The following is a 25,001-nucleotide window of genomic DNA, read 5'->3' as shown; positions in this document are numbered from 1 at the left end:
CTCCTCGTCCCTTCAATTGTCCAAAGCTTGTTTTCTGGAAGAAATCATGGGAACTCAATTCTCTGAATTCTTGCATGTTGATAACAGTTGTCTATGACTCTAACACTTGAAATTCCATTTTGCTGCATATAAAAATCCTTGGTCACATTTTCTTTCCTCATGAAATCAGAGTAGGTATACTCTGTTTTCTCCTGTCAAAGTCGGACGATAATTTTGTCAGGGAGCAAGAACTCCTGTCCCCTTCAAGGTCTTTCTAGCTGGACTAAGAATCAAATTGACATGGGACAGATCCACAGGGGAGAATCAAATGTAACAGTGTACTTAACGGGGAATCCACAGAAACACGGAGATTCCAAAGACACTCAGAATGAGGCGTGCATGTGTCCCTCAAGGGGGTAGGGGTCCGGGACTTCACGGGAAGACATACAATCCTCAGGAATAATGAAAAAGAGTAAATGCTTGGTAAATAAATGTTTGCCGAGCCACTCGGACACATGGGACATAGAGGACTTTGGTCAACAGGTCTTGCTAGGCTCCTTCTTGTCAACCACACCTGGTAGTATAATGTGGTGATCTGTGGTGATAGCTCCCTTCCCAGAACAGGTCCTCGAATTCTTTTTAGGCACTTGTGGGGGAAGTAAAGAGCTTTTTTTTATGTATCTGCTGGGTTTTGATTGCTTTTTCGATTCACAATAATCTTCGTGCCAAAGTAGCCCATCTTGGGGTGGCCTGCCCTAGTTCCTACAATATCAATATTTTTCCCTCATAAATCACTTTTTGCCTAGATGCCCAAATATATTTTCTTAGCATTTTTGTTTAAAAATCTCATCATCTTACTGGAATGTGTCTTAATGCTGAACATTCTGAATTAATATTCTTAGGTACATAGGGAGTGCTTTCAATATGCTTCGAATATGTGCATTTTTTATTTCAGAAAAACCTTCTTGAATTACAGGTTTTAGAATTGTTCTCTGCTATTACTTTTCATCTTTAGGGACTCCTGTTATCTGTAAGATATTCTTGCCTGTCCTCCATATTTGTCATATTCTTTGAAGCTCATTTTACCTTTCCTCCATTTCTTTTTGATTCTAAGATCATTGTTGATTTCCTTTCATGGTCCTTTTAGTTTCTATTTCTTCATTTTTCTTCTCTTATTTCCAATTCTTTCCTGAGTTGTTACTTCCTTTCTGAGTTTCCCTAGTCCTGATTTAGTCTTCCTTCATTCTCGTGATGCCGTTAGCTTGTTTTGAAATCAGAGGCTCTGGCTCGGGTGTGTTTCGTGGGCATGTCTTTGTGGCTTTTGTTGTCTGTAGGGATGTTACTCTACTTCTTGCCCAATTTTCTTCTGATGATAACTTTGATAGTTTTCAACCATGATTCTTTAAAAAAATTTTTTTTAAGTTTATCTATTTTGAGAGAGAGAGGACAAGTGGGGTAGGAGCAGAGAGAGAGGGGAGAGAGAGAATCCCAAGCAGGCTCCGCACTGTCAGCACAGAGCCCGATGCAGGGCTTGAACTCACAAATGGTGAGATCATGACCTGAGCCTAAATCAAGAGTCCGTCACTTAATGGACTAAGCCACCCAGGCTCCCCAACCATGATTCTTTTCTAATGCACATTCTTACGTGAATTTACTTCTCCTCAGTATCCAAAAGGAGCGCTTTTGCCAGTTCACTTAACAATGCCTTCTGTTTTTCGTGAGTATGTTAAAATATGCAAGCTTGCCTACTGAAATTTCTCTTTTCCTTCTTTTCTCTGTCCTTTCTCTTTTCCACATTTCTCTTGTCCTTGTCCTGCAAAATTCTTATTGCATCCTAGGAGTTTCCACCCCATGGAGGGTCTTATCTTTATCCCTGTGGAGAAGGAAGGATTGTTCTAACCCTTCAGGTCTATTCGTGGGCTTCTTGCATTTACTGTTATTGGATGGATGACCTTCCTATTTTTTGATGATGTTCCTTCCATAGGGGAAACTCAATGCTGTTTCAGGTTTCCTCTTTTTTTTTTTTTTTAATGTTTATTTATTTTTGAGAGGGAAACAAAGAGGCAGAGAATGAGCAGGGGAGGGGCAGAGAGACAGGAAGAGAGAAAATTTGAAGCAGGCTCCAGGCTCTGAACTGTCAGCACAGAGCCCGACGCGGGGCTTGAACTCACGGACCATGAGATCATGACCTGAGCCGAAGTCGGCCGCTTAACCGACACATGGCCGCTTAACTGACACATGGCCGCTTAACCGACTGAGCCATGTATGTATATACATATATATATGTATGTTTTTTGTTTGTTTGTTTTTTTGAGTAGGCTTCATGCCCAGCACGGAGCCCAACATGGAGCTTGAACTGACTGACGACTCTGAAATCAAGACCCGAGCTGAGATCAAGAGTCAGATGCTTAACTGATTGAGCCACCCAGGTGCCCCTGGATCTTATATTTTTATGGGGCTCTTGTAAATACTGTTAAAAAGAAACCACAAGCCCAAAATGGAGTCACTTGTGCTAGGCCATGTCACCAAACCAGGGCTTAATACCTAATCTAATTGTGGCTGCAACCTTCACCAGAAATGTAGTCTTAACTGAGCAGTCAGGAATTTTGTGGTCAGCATCAATAAGGTAATGTGGCACATAGGCCCTCTCTGCCCCCAAAGAAAGATGAAGTACCCCACCTAATAAGACCCTTTTGTCCCCAAATGAAGGTGACCTCACTTGAAATAATTTTTTTTCCTGTTTATGACTTATTTGTCCTGCCTTTAAAAACTTTCCCTTTCTGTAGCCCTTTGGAGCTCTCCTCTCCTTGCTAGATGGGCTGTCGGTGATTCATGAATTCATGAATAAAGCCAATTAGATCTTTAAAATTTCCTCAGTTGAATTTTTGTTATTTAATAGTAAAAAGTGTGTGTGTGTGTGTGTGTGTGTGTGTGTGTGTGTGTAAGTAGGCTCCATGTCTAGTGTGGGGCCTGAACCCATGACTCTGGATCAAGAGTCACATGTTCTACTGACTGAGCCAGCCAGGCGCCCTGAAATTTGTTTGTTTTTACCTGTTAATCTGTTCTTATCAATTTGATTCGACCAGTTAAAGAACCTACAGTACAGGAAGGGAAAATGTTTCCATCCCCCAAAGGATGTTTACCTTAAGAAAAAAATCGCAATGGTCAAATAACCAAATCTAAGTTGCAAATGGATAACCGAGGTAGGAAATGGCTCCTTTAAGCTCTTTTGCCATCTTGAGCAAGAACTCAATGTGTCAAATCAAGATTGATAAACCAGATAAACTGAGAATAGTAATTTACATGAAAACAATTCTCTCATTTATAAAATTGTTAGTGAGCTCTCATTCTGCTTTTGGTTTCGATTTGCTTTTTTGCTGTTTGCATACTTGTATCTCCCCCTCTCCCTCCCTCCCCCTCCCCCAGCCCTTCACAGTTTGGTTTTGGTGCCTTTTTAAAAATTTTTCTGGTGATTGTCTATAGAGTTCAGTACTGTGTATAGCCGAGTCAGGAGTCTGCTCTGTCAGATATCCTGGGACTCTCTGGACTTTGGCTTTTCTCTTGAAATGAGGGCAGAATATCATGTAGGGCAGATAGAACACTACATTGTCCCCCAACATGACTCCCAGGGTATACATCCTGTTGAATCTTCCCTTTGAGTGAAGGTGGGACCTACGAATGTGGCAGACTACCACTCCTGTGAGTAGGGTGTGATATATTGTAATAGTGAAGTGTAAAGGTATTTAAGGTCCCTAACAAATTGACATTAAGTCAATCAAAAGAGAGATTATTTTAGGTGGGCCTGGTTTATCATGGGACTCCTTTAGGTCTAGAGAAGAAACAGAAGAAGTCAGATAGATTTGAACCGACAGCAGCAGATGCCCTCTGGTTGGCCTTGAAGAAGCAACTGCCATGCTATGGGGAGTGCCACGGGGCAGGCACAGCGGGAGGTCCTGGGAGCTGAGAGCTTAGTCCTATAATCACATGGAGCTGAATTCTCCCAGCAACCATGAACTGGAGGAAGACTCGAAGCAGAATGTTGTAGACTGCTCAGTTTGTGGTAACTTGTTACCCAGCTATAGAAAGCAAATACACAAAAGTCCTTCTGCTGAATGTCAGGATTCATACTGTCTCTCCCCTCAGCTTCGTCTCTATCTCACAGCACAATCCCTAGAATAATCTGTGAAAATTTAGCCCCTAGGAACAGAAAGTCTCAATGCATGTCTGTTGCATTGCATGGGTGAACGAAGGCAAGAATGCAAATAGCTGGATACTCTGGAGTTTCTGCTTCATGTGTTTCACTTTTCTCCAAGGTGTTCATGCACAGGATGCAGGTAAATATTTTTCTATAGGGCAATTATGGTTAAAGTGCCAGAATGATTGCTCAACTATGTCCCTGAGGCTGTCTGGTCCTGGACTTTTGTTTGTTGGGAATTTTTTGATTACTGATTCAATTTCTTTGCTGGTAATTGATCTATTCACATTTTCACTTTCTTCCTGATTTACTTTTGGGAGTGTATATGCTTCTAGGAATTTACCTATTTCTTCTAGGTTGTCCAAGTTGTTGGCATATAATTTATCATAATGTTCTTTTATAAATCCTTTGTATTTCTGTGATGTCAGTTGTTATTTCTCCTCTTTCATTCCTGATTTTATTTGAGTCTTCTTTTCTTTCTTTCTTTCTTTCTTTCTTTCTTTCTTTCTTTCTTTATGAGTCTGGTTAAAGGTTATCAATTTGTTGATCTTTTCAAAGAAGCAGCTCCTGGTTTCATCTGTTCTATTGTTCTATGTGGAACAATCTGTCCTATTGTTTTTTAGTTTCTGCTAACTTTCTGTTCTAATCTATTATTTCCTTCCTTCTACTGGTTTTGTTTTTGTTTTTCTTCTTTTTCTAGCCCTGCTAGATACAAGGTTAGGTTGTTTGAGATTTTTCTTGCTTCTTGAGGTAGGTCTGCATTACTATAATCTTCTCTCTTAAAAAGCTTTTGCTGCAGCCCAAAGATTTTGGACCATCGTGTTTTCGTTTTCATTTGTCTCCATATATTGTTTGATTTCTTTTATTTCTTGGTTGACTCATTCATTGTTTAATAGCATGTTATTTAGCCTCCATATATTTGTGGTCTTTCCACATTTTTTCTTGTGGTCGATTTCTAGTTTCATAGCATTGTGCCTGGAAAAGATGCATGGTAGGACTTCAATCTTTTTGAATTTGTTAAGACTTGTTTTGTGACTTAACATGTGATCTATTCTGGAGAATGTATCATGTGTTCTTGAAAAGAATGTGTTATCTGCTGTTTTAGGATGGGATGTTCTGAATATATCTGTTAGATCCATCTGGTCCATTGTGTCATTCAATGCCACTGTTTCCTTGTTGATTTTGTGTTTGGATAATCTATCCATTGATGTAAGTGGGGTATTAAATTCTGGTACTATTGTATTACTATCAATTACTTCCTTTATGTTTGTTACTAGCTGATTTATGTATTTGGTTGCTTCCACGTTGAGAGCATAAATACTTATAATTATTACATCTTCTTGTTGAACTGTTCTCTTTATGATTATATAGTGTCCTTCTTTGTCTCTTGTTACAGTCTTTGTTTTAAAGTCTATTTTGTCTGATAATAAGTATTGCTACCCTGGCTTTCTTGTCACTTCCATTTGTATGATAAATGCTTTTCCATCCCTTCACATATTAATTATACTTTTAATGATACTTTTTAAAAGGACATATCATATAATTCTTTTTCAAATTAAAATGCATCATAATAATTTTGTTAAGTCGGATTCTGTTATGCTTCAGGTATAAATGAAGTACTTTTATTTTTTTAAGTTTATTTATTTTGAGAAGGAGACAGAGAGAGAGGATGAGCAGAGGAGGGGCAGAGAGAGAAGGAGAGAGAATCCCAAGCAGACTCTGTACTGTCAATGCATGGCGCCCGACATGGGGCTCAGTCTCACAACTGTGAGCTGATCATTCTCGTTGAGGATGACCTTGTCCCTTACCCCCTGCCATCTTTCCTGCTTCTTGCCCAGAAGAGCTCTCTTAACCCAGAGAACACAGGACAGTCACAAAACCGTGGCCTCTGGTTGGAAGTGACCATAGAGTCCCTCCCTGTGGAAGCTTTAGCTACAGGGGTGAGACCCACCTGGCTGCCACCTGAACCCAGCTGTCCCAAGGCTGCACCCCACACACGTACCCCATGGGGCCCATCCTCATCCATAGACCAGACCCAGAGGTACCCCATGACAATTATTCCCTGTGTACTTTCCCTAATCCTGCTTCCCTAAGGTAAGTCCCCGAGCCCTTCTGCTCGCTCTACACTCCTGCCTACCTCATACCATTCGCCACCTTGTCCATGGGGGTCCCAAATCATGGCACTGAAGAAAAACACCCGGCTGCCAAATAACACCAGACACCTTGGCACATCTGTCCTACCCGTATGTCCCAGGCCTGCCTCTGCAGCCTCCACTTCAGCCACCCTCTCCTCAGGCCCCAACACTCCCCTCAGATGCTTCCAAGATCATGACTTGAGGCAAAATCAAGAGTCAGATGCTTAACTGACTGAGCCACCTGTGCACCCCATGAAGTACTTTTAAAATGTATTTCATAGTTAGGTCTATGTTTTTTGGACTTAGCAACATTACAAAAAATTTTAACCATACACAAGAGTGGAGAGAAATATAATGAATGCTTATATTGGTTTTCTATTGCTGCTGTAACAAATCACTATGAATTTAGTGACTTAAGGCTACACAAACTTGTTATTGTTCTGTAGGTCAGTGGTCCAAATGAAGTCTCACTGGGCTAATCAAGGTGGTTCTGTGAACGAATCCATTTCCTTGCCTTTTACAGCTTCTAGGGGGCTACGTGCCCACATTCCTTGGCTTGTGGCCCCTTCCTTCCTCCATCTTCAACATCACTAACAGCAGGTGGAGTCCTTGTTAGGCTGCATCTCTCTGACCGTCTGCTATGCACTGAATGTTTGTGTCCCTCCAAAATTCACATGTTGAAATCCTAATGACCGTGGTGATGGTGTTTAGAGGTGAGGCTTTGGGGAGGTGTCCGGTCCTGAGGGTGGAGGCTTCATGAATGGGATCAGTGTTCTTATAGAAGAGACTTCCTGGGGCTCCCTCACCCCTTCTACCATGTGAGGGCACAGTGAGAAGGTGCTAGTGATGAACCAGGAAGGTGGCTCCCAATTTTCAGCAACCATACTGGTACCTTAGTCTTATATTTCCAGCATCCACAAGTTTGAGAAATACATTTGTGTTGTTGATAAGCCACTCAGTATTTTGTGTTTTGTTATAGGACTGACACACTCCTGTGTTACCTCCCCTAACTGACACAGCTGTCCTTCCATAGGGAAGGACCCACTGATTAGACTGGATAACCCAGGCGAACTTCTCACCTCAGAGTCCTTAACCTTAATCACACTTGCAAAGTCCCTTTTCCCATGCAAGGTAACATAGTCACAGGTCCGGAGATTGGGATGTGAAAGTCTCTGGGGGGCCATTGTTCTTCTACCCACTATGCCATGCACCCCTCTTCTTGCTTCAACATTACCAACATTTTGCCAATGTTGTTTCTTCTCCTACTTCCGTTTGTTTTTTAATTTCCTGCAATATTAAAGCAAATTCCAGAAATCTTATAATTTGGCTGTACTTTAGTTTCTCTAACCTTAAAAAAAAAATTAACCACAATAGCATTATCACAGCAAAATCACCAACAATTCTTTGCACATCCATTCCACGTACAAGTTTCCCAATCTTTAATTCTTTTTTTTGAAAGCTAGTTTGTCCTAATTCTGACCCAAACAAGACCCACATACTTGCCTTTGGCTCAATGTGTCTCTCAAGCCTGCTTTATAACAAATTTCCCTCCCCTCCTCTCTCCTTTTTTTTTTTTTTCCCCCTGATGCTGTTTATTTGTTGAATAAAGAAGGTAGGCCATTTGGGCTGTAAAAATTCCACATTCTGGATCCAGGGAATTGCTTCCTGGTGGTGTCATTTAACCTGTTCGTTTGGTTCTATATTTCTTTAAGCTTGGAGTTAGTTATAGGCTTTACTGGATATATTTACTTTTTTTTTTTCTAGTCAGTGAGAATACTTTAGAGATGATGCGTACTTCTGTTGCATCATGTCGGTGTGCATATGGTGGCAAGTTGTGATGGTAAAATTGTTAACCAGGAGGTATTTGAAAATATTACAATATTCAGGGGCAACTGGGTGGCTCAGTCGTTAAGGGTCCAACTTCGGCTCAGGTCATGATCTCGCAATTGGTGGGTTCCAGCCCTGCATCCGGCTCTGCGCTGACAGCTCAGAGCCTGGAGCCTGCTTCGAGTTCTGTGTCTCCCTCTCTCTCTCTCTCTGCCCCTCCTCTGCTCATACTCTGTCTCTCTCTCTCAAAAATAAATAAATGTTAACAAATTTTTTTAAAGAAAATATTACAATATTCTTAATCAATAATAATGTTTCCATTTACTGCTTACTTACCAGATAGCAGGCATTTAGCTGGTTGCTTTCTTTTTTTTTTTTTTTTTAATTTTTAACGTTTATTTATTTTTGAGACAGAGAGAGACACAGCACGAACGGGGGAGGGTCAGAGAGAGAGGGAGACACAGAAGCTGAAACAGGCTCCAGGCTCTGAGCTGTCAGCACAGAGCCCGACATGGGGCTCAAACTCACGGACCCGCGAGATCATGACCTGAGCTGAAGTCGGACACGTAACCGACTGAGCCACCCAGGCGCCCCTAGCTGGTTGCTTTCTATACGATTTCTATTGTATCTCTGCACATTAAGTATACTCAGTTAGCAAAAATATACTAGAATTCGTTGGTTGGGAGACCCTGTGTGTTATTGCTTCGAGCTTCAGTTTTACTTCTTGTAACGTGGGGTAATGGTTCTTGCTCTTAATTTACAAGCTTATTCTGAGGATTATTTGAAGTAATGGATGTGAAGGCCCTTTGAAAAGTAGACCATGCCATGCTACACTGTTATTAACATTAGTTTGAAAAGAAATGAAAACTAAGTCCCCAACAGTCGCTCTGAAGGCCTCATTTATTCATCACACACTCCCTGAAGGCACTTTGCCAGGCCCTGGAGAAGACGACGGTGAGGGAGACCCAGCGTGGGTCTCCGGAGCGCGGTCCAGCGGGGCAGGAGGAGGGAGCGAGCAATCACAGCGCCACCCATCGACGCCGCGCGGAGGTCCGGCGGCTCGGCTTCCCGCCGCAGGCAGCTCCCCGGCGCCCGGGGCGCGGAGCCCGCCTCGAGCCGCAGCCGTGCAGACCGGAAGCGAGACCGGGGCCGCCCCGACCCACGAGCGAGGCACCGGGGCCGCCGCAGGGCCGCCCTGACCCGCAACGGCCGGCGCACCCCTCCTCCCCTCACGGGCGCTCGGTGCGCCAAAGACTTCGTGGCCGCCGCGCGCCCCTCGCCTTCCCGGAGGTTGTTCTGGGGGTTCCACGGAAGCTGCAGCACTAAGGACTCACGGGGAGAGAAAAGTCTAGAAGACATTAAGGATGGCGCAAAGGACCGAGTCGTTGCGGAAGATGCGACCAAGTGTTGGGTTTTGCTTCTTTGCACCGACTGTTTAGGAACGCCGTGAGCCGCAGGGCCGAGGCGCTACCAGCTGGTCTGTCCGCACCGCCCGAAGAGTGCCGGGAGCCAGCGTTCCAGAATGCCGGCCCCGGGCGGGAGCGCGGCTGGGGGCGTGCCAGGGGCGGGGCTAGGGCGGGCCTCTCCATGGCGACTGTGCGTTTCCCCGCCCGCCCGAGGCCGCCGGGCGGGGTTCCAGGGCCGACCGGGAACCCGCCGGGCCATCCGCGCGGAAACTGGAAGCTGGCGGGGATGGTCGGCAGGCTCCAGGACAGGTGAAGTGATGGGGGTCCGGCTTGCCCGGAAGCCTTTGCTTTCTGATCCGCCTCCCTTGTTGCTCTCCGCCCACAGCAAGCAAGATTTTCCAGGAATTCTTATGACCGTGTTATATAATATTTAGGCTTCTAGGTTAATTGCTATTTCTTGTTAACTGCAAACTGGAACCTCCTTGCCTTTTTAGCATTGCAAGTTAGCCTATTGAAAAAACGGTATTCTGGGAATTAGTCATTCTTTGATGGCGAATCACGATTACTTAAGGCCCCTGTATTACATCGTAGGGGCCTCTCTCTAGTTTACCTATGTAGACTGACAAAAAAAAATACGTCTTATTAAAAAATACCATTTAAGATGGAACATTTAACATGCAAATAGCCATTGATGACACTGTGGTAATATGCTTAAGATAATGGGCAAGTAAGAGAAAAAAACTACAGGTCAGTGCATGTTAAACATGTTTTAATGTTGTTTTTGGGTGGAGGGAATTTAGATATTTAATGATAGCTTTGAAGTTAAAAGTCAGTCAACGGATAAAATATTTTGTTCCCAGTTATGGATTGCAGCTACTGTTCTTATGTGTTGGGCAATGTAGAACAATGTTGCAATATGAACAATATAGAACAATGTTGTAATAATATAGAGCAATCTTAATATTTTATGCTATAATTTAAAAGAGCTATTCTAGAACAATAACATGTCAGTCATTTCTGTTTAGTGTGTGGTTTTCAGGTCATTTTTGTGTTGTAACGACCAATCAGCTTCCTTCTCCTTGTGCCACAGGGCAGCAGTCACTGCCCTCTGGGAATTGATGCATCTTCCACTTTAATTAAATAGCTAAACAAATGAAAGATTCTTCAGTAACACACACATTTTGTTTTATTTCAGGTAAAGGTGCTCTGATTTGGGGGAACACAAACCAACTTAGAGCCTTCATACCAGTCTCATCCACCAGTTGTATCCTTTAAAAGGTGAGAAGGTGACTTAGTGATATTCCCTTGAACACAGACTCCCAAGACTTCTTTTTAAATATAAAAGTAGTGGCTTTATGGGGTGCCTGGGTGGTTCAGTCGGTTAAGCGTCCCATTCAGCTCAGGTCATGATCTCGTGGTTTGTGGGTTTGAGCACTGCATCCGGCTCTGAGCTGCCAGCACAGATTCAGATTCGGAGCCTGCTTCAGATTCGGTTTTCCTCTCTCTCTCTGCCCGGCCCCTGCTTGCACTCTGTCTCTCTCAAAAACAGATAAACATTAAAAAAAATTTAAATATAAAAGTAGTGGATTTAGATCCAAAAGGAAGCCTTTGCTATAGGACATTGGTAGCTGTAGGGTCTTGTGTGTGTGTTTTGTGTTTGTGTGCTGCTTCCTTTTTAAAGAAAATTGTGGCAAAACCTGCATAACATAAAACTTAACCATTTTAACCGTTGTAAAGTGTACAGTTCGGTGATGTTTAGTACATTCACATTATTCTTCAACCATCACCACTATCCATTTCCAGAACTTTTTCTTTTTCCCAAATTGAACCCTGTAAATATTGACTGCTCATTTCCCCCCTCACCCACCCTGACCCCTGGCCACCACCATTTTACTTTGTCTCTATGAACTGCCTACTCTAGTCCCTTATGTAAGTGGAAGCATATAGTGTTTGTCATTCTGTGTCTGGCTTATTTCACTTAGTATAATGTCTTCAGGGTTCTCCGTGCTGTATCATGTATCAGAATATCATTACCTTAAATTAAAAAAAAATTAATTGTGGTAAAATATACATAAAATTTACTATCTTGCCAACTTTTCATAGACTTTTTTTTTTTAAAGAGCAGTTTTAGGTTCACAACAAAACTGAGCAGAAAGTAGAGAGTTCCCATATACCCCTGCCCCCACATAGCACAACCTCCCCCATTATCTTCATTCTCCACTAGAGTCATACATCTGTTACAATTGATGAATCTACACTGACATATCAAAATCACCCAAAGTCTAGTTCACATTAAGTCTGCTCTTGGTGATGTACATCTAAGGGCTTTAACAATGTATAGTGATATTATATCCACATATTAAATATCCACGTATAAAAATATCCAAGAGTATTTTTACTGCCCTAAATATCCCCTGTTCCCCGCCTGTTCATCCCTCCCTTCCTTCCCCTAAGCTCCCTGGCAATCACTGATCTTTTATGGTATCCATAGTTTTGTCTTTTCCAGAATGTCATATAGAAAGAATCATATAGTATGTAGCCTTTTCAGATTGACTTCTTTTGGTTAGTAATATGCATTGAAGGTTCCTGCATGCCTTTTCATGGCATGATAGCTCATTTCTTTTTCGCACTGAATAATATTCCATTGTGTGAATGTACCACAGTTTATTTATCCATTCACCTATTGAAGGGCATCTTGGTTGCTTCAGAGTTTTGGCAGTTAGGAAAACAGCTGCTGTAAATGTTTGTGTGCTGGTTTTTGTGTGGATGTAAGTTTTCAACTCATTTGGGTAAAATAACAAGCAGCACAATTGCTGGATCACAGGGTGAGAGTATGTTTAGTTTTGTAAGAAACTGCCGAACAGTCTTCCAAAGTAGCTGTGCCCTTGTGTATTCCCACTAATAATGAAGGAGATGGTCTGTTACTCTACATCCTCGCCAGCATTTGGTGTGGCCAGTGTTGTGGATTTTGGTGACTCTAATTTGTGTGTGTGTCTAATAGGTGTGTATCTTGTTCTTGTTTTAATTTGCATTTCTTTAATGACCTATGATGTGGAGCTTTTCATATACTTATTTGCCATTATACTTCTTTGGTGAGCTGTCCTTGAAGGTCTTCGGCCCGTTTTAAATTTATTTTCAATTATTAATTTTTCATTTTCCCCCCAGCTATATTGAGATATAATTGACAAGTAAAATTGTACATATTTAAAATGTATGATGTGATGATTTGAGATACGTCCCTATAGTGAAGTGGTTATCACAGTCTACACAACCATCAACTAAAACATCCATCCAATCACATGGTTATTTTTGTTTGTGGTGTGTGATGAGAATGTGTAAGATCTATTGTCTTACTTTTGCCCACTTTCTAACTGGGCTGTTTCTTTTCTTTTCTTTTCTTTTCTTTTCTTTTCTTTTCTCTTTTCTTTTCTTTTCTTTTTTCTTTTTTTAAACGTTTATTTATTTTTGAGACAGAGAGAGACAGAGCATGAATGGGGGAGGGTCAGAGAGAGGGAGACACAGAATCTGAAACAGGCTCCAGGCTCTGAGCTGTCAGCACAGAGCCCGACGCGGGGCTCGAACTCACGGACCGCGAGATTATGACCCGAGCCAAAGTTGGCCGCCTAACAGACTGAGCCACCCAGGCACCCCTGGGCTGTTTGTTTTCTTATTGAATTTTAGGAGTTCTTTGTATATGTTTGATAATAGTCCTTTATTAGAAGTGTGTTTTGTAAATATTTTCTTCCAGTCTGAGGCTTGTCTTCTGATGCTTCTGAATCTCTCTGTACTCCATTTTTAAGTGTATAGTTCAGTAGGGTTGACCTTGTTGTCCAATCTTTAGTGCTTTTCCATCTTGCAAAACTGGATCTACACCCATGAAACAACAACTCCCCGTTTTCCCTTTTCCCAGCCCCTTGGTAACCCCCATTCTACTTTCTGTTTGTATGAATTTGATGACTCTAGTTACCTCTTATAAATGGAATCACATAGTATCTGTCTCTTTGTGACTGGCTCATTTCCCTTAGTATCATGTCCTCAAGATTCATTCATATTGTAGCATGTGTCAGGATTTCTTTCCTTTTAAAGGACTGAGGAATATTCCATTATATATATACACGTGCCACATTTTGTTTGTCCATTGATCAATTGACAGACATTTGGGTTGTTTCCACCTTTTGACTGTTGTGAATGATGCTGCTGTGTACATGGGTGTACAAATATGTGAGTCTCTGCTTTCAGTTCTTTTGAATGTTTACCTGGAAGTGAAATTGTTGGATCATGTAGCAGTTCCATTTTTAATTTTTTGAGGAACCACCACACTGTTTTTTATAGTGGCTGCACCATTTTACATTCCTACCAACAGTACACATGCACTGCAGTTTCTCCACATTCTCATCGATGCTTATTATTATTATTATTTTTTTTTCATAATAACGATTTTTTTTCCCCCCCTCATCCTTTTCTGTTTGTTTTTTTTTTTTTTTTTTTTTTTTTGCTGTTGTTTGCTTGTTTTTGAGCAACTTGCATGAGATCACATACTAGGAAATAATACAACTGGGATATAGACTTCCCCAGCTGCTGGATCATGCCATCCCCGGGGCTTAGGAGAGAACCCAGGAGCTACCAAGCAAGTACATGAAAGTCATGTACTTCCCTTTTAGAAAGAAAGCTCTTTTCTCCAAAAAGGCTCAGGGAAGATTACTTCCCTTCCATCAGAGGGCCACCCAAACTTTTCTTTGGAAGAGTTCCACACAGGGGCTGGTGAGGAAATATGTTCTGGCCACCTGTTTTGCCCATCTTTAAATTCCTGCTTGGCCCTTTGACCAGAGGGAACAGGTACATCTTCTTTAGCTGTTCCTCTTGTTCCTATGACTGGAGACTGTGAAGCATTTAAAGACCAGAAGAGTGATAATATATGTTTGTAATTCTAGAATGTTTGAGACAGTAAGCTTTAAATGGGGGTCGTTAACTCCGTGGATGTGTATCGAGCACTTACTGTTTGCAGGCACTATCCTGGGCACTGGCAGAGGCGGGATATGAAGACGGTGACTAGTGCAATGAGAAATGTATTTTATATCATGATCAGGACACACAGATCCGTGTACTGAAAAGTGGAAGCAAAAGTTTGGTGAAATAAACTTTATGGTGCCTTGCCTTGACTCTGTACAGTGCAGGCTAATTTTTTCTATTCTGTTTTCTTCTATCTAATTTTTTAAAACTCTGGTCACAAACCGCCAAACTGATTTCATGAACCAGAGATGGGTTTCTTTTGGCTTTTTGAAAAATTCTGGGTTGGGAGATGTTACCGATGCCATCGTGTGTGATGTCAGGAATACGGAGTGTGTCGGTGGTAGAAATCAAAATCTCCAGATTCCGCACTTTAGTTTTTACCAGGGCCCTCTGGGACCTTTAATATCAAGTGTAGCTCTCTTAGAGACAAGTCGGGAGGGGTCCTGAGGGGAGTGCATCTGCCTTTTGATCCCAGCCAGACTGAACATTGTTGGGAGGCCTGTATAGTTTTCCCGCTGTGTCGCGATCGGCGCGACAAACACCGAGGTCAGGGTCCTGAGGGTAGGGGAATGCAAGAAAAAAGAGAGAAGAGAAAGTTTGGGAACAGGAGGGTCCCCTGGGCTGATGGCCCAAGTGACGGCTTTATTGTTGCTGTACACAATCTTTTATATCCAGACTCTTATGGGTCAGGCCATTCTAAGAATAAACAGGTTTCACATAATCGCTGCCAACCAAAACATTTAGTTCTGTTTCTTGTGCATTTTCTAGACGGGTCACAACAAGACCTTGTTGATAAGATTGCTAGCAAAACACAATTCCCATGTTTGTTTCTATCTGACTCGGGGTAGAAAAAGGGAGGTAGCATTACTGCCAACACCTGCAGACCACAGGCTTCAGGAATTAACTTTCTCAGCCTTGACAAGGCTTTCGTATGCCCTTGAGAGTGGGGGAATGGGAGGGGGAACCACCGGGTTGGCTTGAGTCAACAGGGAACGTTGCTCGACCTGGTCTCAGCCTGGCGCCGGGGCCCGGCCTCCCACATGAATGGGAGGGGGAACCACCTGGTTGGCTTGAGTCAACAGGGAACATTGCTCGACCTGGTCTCAGCCTGGCACCGGGGCCCGGCCCCCCACACCACTGGGATATCATTCACCGAGTTTAATAAAACTGACAAATTGACCTTGGGGGGTGAAAACACGAACATTTCAGTAATTTTGCGTTTTGAACCCAAATCTGCTACATGCAAAGGAAAGCGTCTCATATGGACAGAATTCTTCATCACTTAACCACAAGCACTTAACACGCAGAGAATATCATCTTTATTGAAACCCCTCATAGCTTAGTTTTACATCTAGTGATATAAGATGGATAAAAATCTTTTCCCCCCATGTATTCACTGAGGAGGCAGGAAGAGCTGGCCATATCTGGGCCTGGGTGGAGCACTCCACAGTGTTCTGATAAAGGACCAGACCCTCCTTCCATTTTGTCTTAGAAAGAACACAGTTTCTCTCCGTTAGCCTGTAAAAGCCTGGATGTGGAAGATATAGTAGCATTTAGTTATTCAGGCTGTGTGGCTGTGGAGATTTTAAATCATTGGCCTACATATTATGGTTGAGATAAAATTTCAAGTTTACTTCTAGTAAGGGAAGGGTATGGGGATTTTGGATGTCAAGCATTAGAAAGTCCAACTCAGTAAATGAGTGGGGAAGACAGCCGAAGATGGCCACAGCTTCTAGATTCTAATTTCTGGCCTTTATTCTCCACTGGGCTTCATTCTCCCTAATCTGATTATGGCCATTTGAATTGAGTTCCCTTGCCTTGAGCCTGTTGAAATTCATCAGATTGTAAGGTTTACTGTCTAGTCTAATCCTGATATACCTGCTTCATTTAAAAAAAAAATTTGTGAACATTATTTCTGTCAATCTCCATGACATCAGTGGAGGCAAGTGCTGTGACCCCCATGATGAGGCTCAGAAAGGGTAAGTGGCTTGCCCAAGGTCACATGTAGCAGAGCTGAGCAGTAGGTGGAGTTTTGTCCAATTCATCGTAGCTACTCTCTCTGCTGGTGGGTATTCATAACGTAGGAGAAAATACTGGAAGAGGAATAAGTGGCTGCTGATTCCCTATAGAGCTCTTCGGTTTTCCTGTTTCCTACCAAGAAAGGTAGGCTCAGTTGTCCCATGTCTGCTCCAGGGGTGGAGTGTCCTTTGCTCCCAATGACTGGTGGTCAGCATGCTTTTTTTCACAGGTCAGCTGCATCAGAAAACGAGGACGCAGCGCTGTCCCTGGGGTTGGCTTAAGTGCAAGTTGGCTTGAACCCAAGGAGGAGGTCACTTTATACCCATCTGGAAGCAGCCATAAGGTAGGAGTGGCATCTCATTACGTAATGTGCACCTGGCATGGGGGCCTTGCTGTGTCAGTTCTAGGGAGAGATTGGATTCCTTCCCCACCCCATCAGCCCTAAAAATTACTGTATTCATTTCAGGAGGTAAAAGGGGATATGCTTTGACCATAACATTGAAGACCACATTGGAGATACTACTTTGATGAGTAACACGATGAGTTTGGATAGAGAAGGAGAAGTAGTTTCCCAAGATTTGAGCAAAAGGAATTTTTGATTTAAGGATTTGGTGTCAGAGGTTGTCAAATAATGGTTTTCACTCTGGTGAGGAGTTCTATTTCTTAAAAGTGATCACACTATACTGGAGAGCTGATTGACATGATGTTAGGGTTTTCTCAAGAAAGTATGGAACAGTACCAGCCAGCTTGCTCTCCCTCTTTACCTTTCCTTTTTTTTCCCTCCTACCCTCCCTCTCGCCTTCCCTCCCTCTCTCCTTCCTTTCCTCCCTTCCTCTTCCCTCCCTCCCTTCCTTCATTCTGAGTCTTCTGGCTGAATGGCTCTGTGTGGAGTATCTTTTATTTCTTTGTGGAAAAAAGAACACAGACGCTTGAGGGAAGGGCAGGGGCTCCCCCAACCTTTTGTTGCCACGTGGCCTTCCTTAAGCTGAGGAATTGTTCCCTGCCTTTGCTGCAGTCAGCCTGGAGGCAGGGGCCAGGCTGAGCCTCAGCAGGATCCAATGGGAACCTGGGAACCGGGTCGGGGAGAGCCAGCGCCACCTGTGAGTGCAAACCTGTGGCTTGTCTCTGTGGGTCCTGTTCTGCTCCCTTGGTCCAGGGAAGCTGACAGACTGCAGCTTTGTGTCCCCTCGGCTCCTGGCCCCCACTCTCTGCTGCACTCGGAGGGCAGGGTGGGCCTGCGGTGCTCCAGGCCACCCATCTTCCTTTGCTGTGTTCCTGGATCTTAGCTATCACCACCGAAACCAGCTTCTCTGATGAAAGGAGGTGGGTGTAGAGAAGCAATTAGAAAGTTGTCATTCTGGTTTTTACCTCGGGAACTTGGAGCCTATAAAGAGCAAAGCTTTGCATGTTAAGAGAATTCTGAGGCTAACTCCAGAAGGCTGGCATTCCTTCCTCTCAACTTGTCCTCTGCGGCGTGAGGAGACATTAAAGTTTTAGGAAGTTTCAGCCGCTGTTTTTAGGATTTCAGGAGATCCTTCCACCTTTTGAAAGAAAATGAGACATTAAGACCAAATGGTTGCTTCAGACATATTTGATTGAATCAAAACAAAGGAAATTGGATGGTATTAAGAAATACATTCATTGTTCCTTAGAGTCTTTGTCTCTCTCTTATGAGCATCACCCAAACAAAATCCATACCCTTAGTTGTTACTGGCAGCAATTGTACCTCCTTCTGGAGTTTGCTGATAAGTGGATGACAGCAGGAGTCCTTGCTTTCTCCTCACCTGCATCAGATTAAGCACCAGCCTTATGGGCTGGAGCCTTATGGGGTGGCTGCACCCCCCGAGTTGCCCAGAACTGCCCTGTTTTTTTATTATTGTTAGTGCCACCTTTCACTCTCAGAGGAGTCCCCAGTTAGAAGATAAAGTACGGTGATTTTAGTTATGTGGCACAGGGGTTCAACCTTAGAGAAAACAGAGGGGGCGAGGAGGTTCTAAGTACAAGGACAAGGTATGGCACATGGTCACGGTGGTCAGACCGGCTTGACAAAGATACTATGGATGTTCTGAGTAGAGTTCCAGGAAGAGCATTTGAGCCCAGGTTACATGCACAGCTGCTTTTGACCTCTCTGTCTGAAAGGATGCATTTAAAATCTGGCATTCGAGTCCTGTTCCCTCTTTAATCAAATACTTCCCAGTAAGAATGCCACTCGAGAGCAGGTGGAAGAAAGTGAAGCCTTGGGCACAGAGCCATTCATTCCCCTCCTATCCTCTCATTTCTTCTTTTCTGAAAAGCCATAGATGGGAGTGAGGGCTTCGTAGTCCAGCAGACCATTGTCACAGCTCCATTTGGAGAAGCGTGAAGTGTATCCATCATCTTTCAGTTTCTGAAGGCACTTTCAATTCTGGGGTTATGTTTTGAACCTTTGGTAATGGCTCAAAATACATGTTTACCCCCACTTATTTTTCTTTAGGTAATTTTTATGTTTACCCCCACTTAGTTTTCTTTAATCTTACCCTGTAGGTAAGATTAAAAAAAAGTCCTGTATCTCAATGGGTATATAGAACTCTGCTGTGCAGTAAGCGAGGGCCTTATTTATAGGGACTCGGGCTTACATGCAAACATGAACAGCTCTGGAAACGGAATTTTGCAGACATTGTTGTAGACCCTCCAGGAATGAGACTGTTCGTGACCGCTTGTCTGTCAACCATATGAAGGTTCCTGCATTCATCTTAGAACATCATTTCCCCAGAAAGGGCTTTTCTGTATATATTAGCTCAGTGAGCATCTGTGGTCAATGTCTCTCATAGCCCCCACCCACTCTGAGACTTCTGGAGTTTTTCCCATATCTGAGTTCTCTGCAGCCACCAGGTCACTACCCTTTAAGATCCTCATCCTTTTTTTTTTTCTTTTTTTTAATGTTTATTTATTTATTTTTGAGAGAGAGAGAGAGAGAGATAGAGCGCACGTGCGCACACACACAAGCAAGGGAGGGGCAAAGAGAGAGGGAGGCACAGGATCCGAAGCAGGCTCCAGGCTCCGAGCTGTCAGCACAGAGCCTGACACGGGGCTTGAACCCATGAACTGTGCGATCATAACCTGAGCCAAAGTTGGATGCTTAACTGACTGAGCCACCTAGGCGCCCCTAAGATCCTCATCTTGAGCATAAGATGAAGAACTTTAGTAGCATTCCACTTCTTCTTTTTTTTAAGTGGACTTCACTCCCCTCCCATTGCAAGGTTCAACTCACAACTGTGACACAAAGACCTGAGCTGAAATCAAGAGTTAGACGCTTAACTGAGTGAGCCACCAAGGTGCACCGCTCCCTGACCCCACCCTCCCCACCAACATGCCACTTTTTAAAGCCCATTTCAGGTCGTCCATGTACCAGCCTTTCTCTTCATATGTGTCAAAAGTAAATGCTTTTTTTTTTTTTAAATAGGATGCAAAGTTCATTTATGATTCCAAAAATCCATAAACATTTTAAAGTTTCCCATAGAGAAACCATGGCACATAAATGTCTTCTGACAGAAGGCCATCCAGAATTTTAAGGCCAATTTGCAAGTGAAAACCCATGTTTGTGAAACATATAATCCGAATGCATCATTGACAGATGTGTGCTCTGTGAGGCTCCGGCCTCCGAGCCTAGAGTGGAATGGATTGCTCGGATCCCTGAAGCACATTGTCTGTGAATATTCACTTCTTTTGTGGAAAAGCAGTGTGGAAAAGTGATGAATTCATACCAGAGGCAACGCAATGCAAGGGGCTTCTGGCCTGTTGATTTGTAAGGTCCAGGAAGGGCAGTGAATCCTTTTGGGGTTCAAGTTACTCTTACTTAATATTTGTTGACTTTCCCTATTATGTGTCCTACCTTAACATTGTCTGGACAGATTGTTATTTAATGATTTCCAAAGTGGTAGTAAAACTTTTTCTAGCGGGAAGATCATTCTTCTAGCATAATCTGACATAGTATTCTTGTACAAGTATTGGACACTTCATGTATTTGGCAATATAGGTAGGATTCTGGAACTCATTAGTTCTTAAAAGAATGAGATAGTGTGTGTGGCATTATTACGGAACGTAATCCAATCATTTCTCTTTTCCCTGTAGGTACATGGCTAAGCCCTGGACACCTGCCGCACCTTATGCAGGATTCCACAGTCCCCCCTGGTGAATTCTTGATGGATTTCACTCCTGATTGCTGGCAATTCCTGGGCAGGAGAGATGGCCCTGATCAGGCTGGGGTTTGGAACGCAGCATCTTTGTCTGTTAAGGAGGAGGAGTTTCTTGCTGTCGAAACTCATAGCCGTTGTCTTTGCTGCGCTTCTATTCTGCGAATTTTTAATCTATTACTTAGTGATCTTTCGATGCGATTGGCCTGAGGTGAAAACTCCAGCCCACAACAGTGGACAAGAGACTCTGAAAGCCATGTTTTTGGCTGATACTCACTTGCTTGGGGAAATACGAGGCCATTGGCTAGACAAATTACGAAGGTAGGAGCTACAGTCAGAAATCTTTCTGATTCTGAATCTTTCTGGTAGAGAGTCTCTCTCCATAGGTCAAGGTACTCATTAGTTATTTTCTTCTCAAAGAAGGACACATGGGACATTGGACTTTTCCTTAAACATACCATTTGCTGAGCATCTGTTATTTAGAAGGACCCAGAATTTGGAAAGCAGGTCTGGGTTTGAGTCTTGTGACTTTGGACAGGTTACTAGGGCTCCTCCAAGCCTGTCTCTGCCTCCTTGTTAGTAACAGAGACCTTATGGGCTGCATGAGGAAAATGCCCACAGTAAGGTCCAGCACATGGGTATGGCCGGTCAAGGTAGGTTTCCCTTTTCTCCTGGGCAGGGGGAGAAACAGAGCTGGGTTGGTGGTCCTCTCTTGCAGGCAATGGTGTGTAGTTTATGATTTTATTTTTTTTAGTTATTTTTTATTTTTTTAATGTTTATTCTTGAGAAAGAGAGCATGAGCAGTGGAGGGACAGAGAGAGAGGGAGAGACAGAATCTGAAGCAGACTCCCAGCTCCAAGCTATCAGCACAGAGCCTGATGCAGGGCTCAGACTCATGAATTGTGAGATCATGACCTGAGCTGAAGTCAGACACTTAACTGACTGAGCCACCCAGGCGCCCCAATGGTGTGTAGTTTTGAGCCTACTTGAGCAGATATGTGGCTTTCACCCTGGGGAGAGGATCAGGTCCTGTCTATCCCACTTAGACCTGCCTAGCATAATCCATCTGCTTTCCCATCAGAAGACTTTTTAAAAAATTTAACTGTGATACAGTACACATAACATAAAAGTTACCATCGTAAACAATTTTAAGTGTACATTTCAGTGACATCAAGTACATTCATATTGTTGTGCAACCATCACTGCCAGCCGTCTCTGGAACTTTTTCATCTTCCCAGGCTGAAACTTGGTCCTCATGAAATACTGACCCCTCCTTCCCCCTCCACCCCAGCCCCTGCAGCCACCATTCTACCTTCTCTCTCTATGGATGTCTCCACCCTAGGTTCCTCATATAAATGGAGTCATATAGTATTTGTCCTTTTGTGTCTGGCTTATTTCACTTAGCATGATGTCTTCAGGGTTCATCCATGTTGTGCATGTGTCAGAATTTCCTTCCCTTTTAAGGCTGCATAATATCCGTTGTATATGTAGACCACATTTTGTTTCTCCATTCACCTGTTGATGGATGCTTCCACTTTTGGCCATTGTGAAGAATGCCCACCGAAAGGCGACTGATGGGGCTTTCTACCCCAGGGCATCAGAGCTCTCTTCTTGTTCTTGGTGACGCACTACCCTGCCCCCTTTTCCTCATCATGACTGCATTTGTGCAGGTCTTTAACCTTTACTATCAGGAATATCCATGAGCACTTCGGATATGGAGGAACCTTACGTTGGGGGTGGGGGGGGGGTGAGATGTGTAATGTCCTTAGAGGTGAGTGACAAAGGCGAGACAAAAGAAGGAAAGATGGATGGGGCCTTCCTTCTTTACTCAGAGTTTTAAGCCAAAGGAGGCATGAGATAGAGAAGGGCCAGGGTGAGATTTCCTTGGGCTTCATTTGGGTTTTACCAGTTGAGCTTTCTTCCCTGCCCTCCTGCTGCTGCTGTTTCTAGGTGCTTTCTTCTCCAGGGTGACTAACATTCAATCAAGAAAAACTGAGAAATGAATTTTGGGAGGTATCTTGAGTGAAGGGGTGCACCACGCAGCAGTTTACATGGGACCTGGCCAGTCTTCTCTGACCCCAAATTACCTTCCCCTATTTATGTGCCCCGGGATGTCACAGTCCCCTTGGGTAGAGGAAAAACAGCCAGGAGGATGCCTTAAAAAGGAGGAAGAATTGGAATCCTGAGGAATAGGACACAGGTCATAGTTGGTCAGGGAGAGGGGAGGGTGGGTCGAGAAAGCACTAACATGTTTGAACACCTATTGTGTGTTGGTGCTGTGCTGGGCACTTTATAAATGCTATCTCATGTAGGGGCGCCTGGGTGGTTCAGTCAGTTAAGCATCTGACTTCAGCTCAGGTCATGATCTCACAGTTCGTGAGTTTGAGTCCTGTGTCGGGTCCTGTGCTGACAACTCAGAGCCTGGAGCCTGCTTCGGATTCTGTCTCCCTCTCTCTCTGCCTCTCCCCTGCTCGCACTCTCTCTTTCTCTAAAATAAATAATAAAACACTAAAAAAAACACCAAACCCCAAAACAAAAAACAGATGCTATCTCATTTAATCCCATAACTGTCTTATGAGAGACATAGGTTTTATTATTACTGTTTACTAATGAAGAATAGAAATCAGAGAGAGTAGGCAGCATCCTCAAGACCACACAAGTGGTTAATGGGTGCAGCTGGAGTGCCTGTCAGGTTCTAGATCCCCAGCTCTTTTCATTTACTTGTCTTACCAATGGGATGATTTCTTGGATGTCGGAAGTCTCTAGGATTTACAGTTTTGGTATTAGCTAGTCTGATTCTCTCATTATCTCCTCCCAATTCTGAAGGCACGTAGGAAGTTGAGGTCCCTTCAAGAAGAAAGTGAAACTTAAGCCAGATGCTATCATCTCCTTGGTGTGGTGCAAAATCAGTCTATGCGAGGCATCTTTGGAAGCTGCGTTGAGCCCTCCCTGACCTCCCGGGCTGTCATGAGGGATGGCTTCTGGGGTACAGTGTGTGTGGGGCCTGATCTGTGGGTGTCACATAGGGGGAAGTCAGCCTTTAAGATGTGTGGGCGGGGCAGTCCGACTCCCTGGGGGCTGTTGTTCCCCACATTTAATCAGATATGGACTTCCCTTCCAAGCATGGATGGGAAGCAGGGGTGGGGCCATGAAGGAGAATGGGACCATTCAGTTTCCTTTTTTAATTTTTATTCTTAAATATTTATTTGAGAGAGACAGCATGCATGCGCAAGTGTGAGCAAGTGCGGGAGGAGCAGAGAGAGGAGAGAGAATCCCAAGGAGGCACCACGCTGTCAGCGCAGAGCCCAATGCAAGGCTTGAACCCACGAACTGTGAGGTCATGACCTGAGCCAAAATCAGAAGTCAGACATTTAACCAACTGAGCCACGCAGGCGACCCTCAGCTCACTTTTTAAATGGCCCATAAGACAGATCTGGGCTCTCCTAAGAAACAGACTGATGCTGTGCTTTTTCCTGTTGGCCTCAAGGGAGTGGCAAATGGAGAGAGCCTTCCAGACAGCTCTGTGGTTGTTGCAGCCAGAAGTCGTCTTCATCCTAGGGGACATCTTTGATGAAGGGAAGTGGAGCTCCCCCCAGGTAGGACCCTATGATCCGGGCATCCTCATCCCATCCTGCTTTCAGGGTGCAGCACAGGCAGCCCAGAAAATCCATGAAGCAGTATCAGTGAGAGTTGGAAGTTTTGCTTACTACCAATATTAAAAATGTATCGTCTATCTTGAAGGTCATTAGGATCTGTACCTTGAGTTAAACTAATCTTAGACAGTTGATCCTTGAACAATGCCAGGTTAGGGGTGCTGACCTTGTGTAGTCAAATATCTGTGGATAAGTTTTGCTTCTCCTCAAACTTAGCTACTAATGTCCCACTATTGACCGGAAGCCTTACTGTTAACATAATTAGCACATATTTTTTTATGTTACATGTATTCTATACTGTATTCTCTCAATAAAGTAAGCTAAGAGAAGAAAATGTTATGAAGAAAATCTTAAGGAAGAGAAAATACATTTATAGTATGGTCCTGTCTTTATATCTCTATATATAGTATATATATACAGTATATATAATATATATATATTATATATATATTATATATATATAGTATGGTCCTGTCTATATCCACATATGGGTCGACCCACACAGTTCAAACTCTTCTTGTTCAAATATCAATGGTATTTGTTTATGTAGGAAATAGGTAGTTTAGTCAGACCTTACTTTGTTGGAATGTGTATTCCCATGATCC

The 25,001-nt window shown here is 43.4% G+C and overlaps 1 protein-coding gene across 6 annotated transcripts in view; it reads left to right on the top strand.

Annotated features, from left to right (window-relative positions):
- MPPE1 (metallophosphoesterase 1) overlaps positions 1 to 25,001 on the top strand; it is a 58,559-nt gene that overhangs the window by 26,356 nt on the left and 7,202 nt on the right. For 4 of the 6 annotated variants that reach the window (XM_049620449.1, XM_049620451.1, XM_049620450.1 and 1 more), the window contains 4 exons: positions 10,738 to 10,820; positions 16,801 to 16,914; positions 20,682 to 21,064; positions 24,231 to 24,339. In XM_049620449.1, coding sequence (XP_049476406.1) covers positions 20,796 to 21,064; positions 24,231 to 24,339 — 378 coding nt within the window. In that variant the 5' untranslated portion in view covers positions 10,738 to 10,820; positions 16,801 to 16,914; positions 20,682 to 20,795. Of the gene's footprint in view, positions 1 to 3,862; positions 4,314 to 9,747; positions 9,852 to 10,737; positions 10,821 to 16,800; positions 16,915 to 20,681; positions 21,065 to 24,230; positions 24,340 to 25,001 lie in introns of those variants that run through there. The other 2 variants (XM_049620448.1, XM_049620447.1) reach the window with 2 other exon arrangements.

Source organism: Panthera uncia (genome assembly GCF_023721935.1).
Source record: "Panthera uncia isolate 11264 chromosome D3 unlocalized genomic scaffold, Puncia_PCG_1.0 HiC_scaffold_8, whole genome shotgun sequence".
Classification (NCBI taxonomy): Eukaryota; Metazoa; Chordata; class Mammalia; order Carnivora; family Felidae; genus Panthera; species Panthera uncia.
This window is presented reverse-complemented; position numbering and strand designations above follow the sequence as displayed.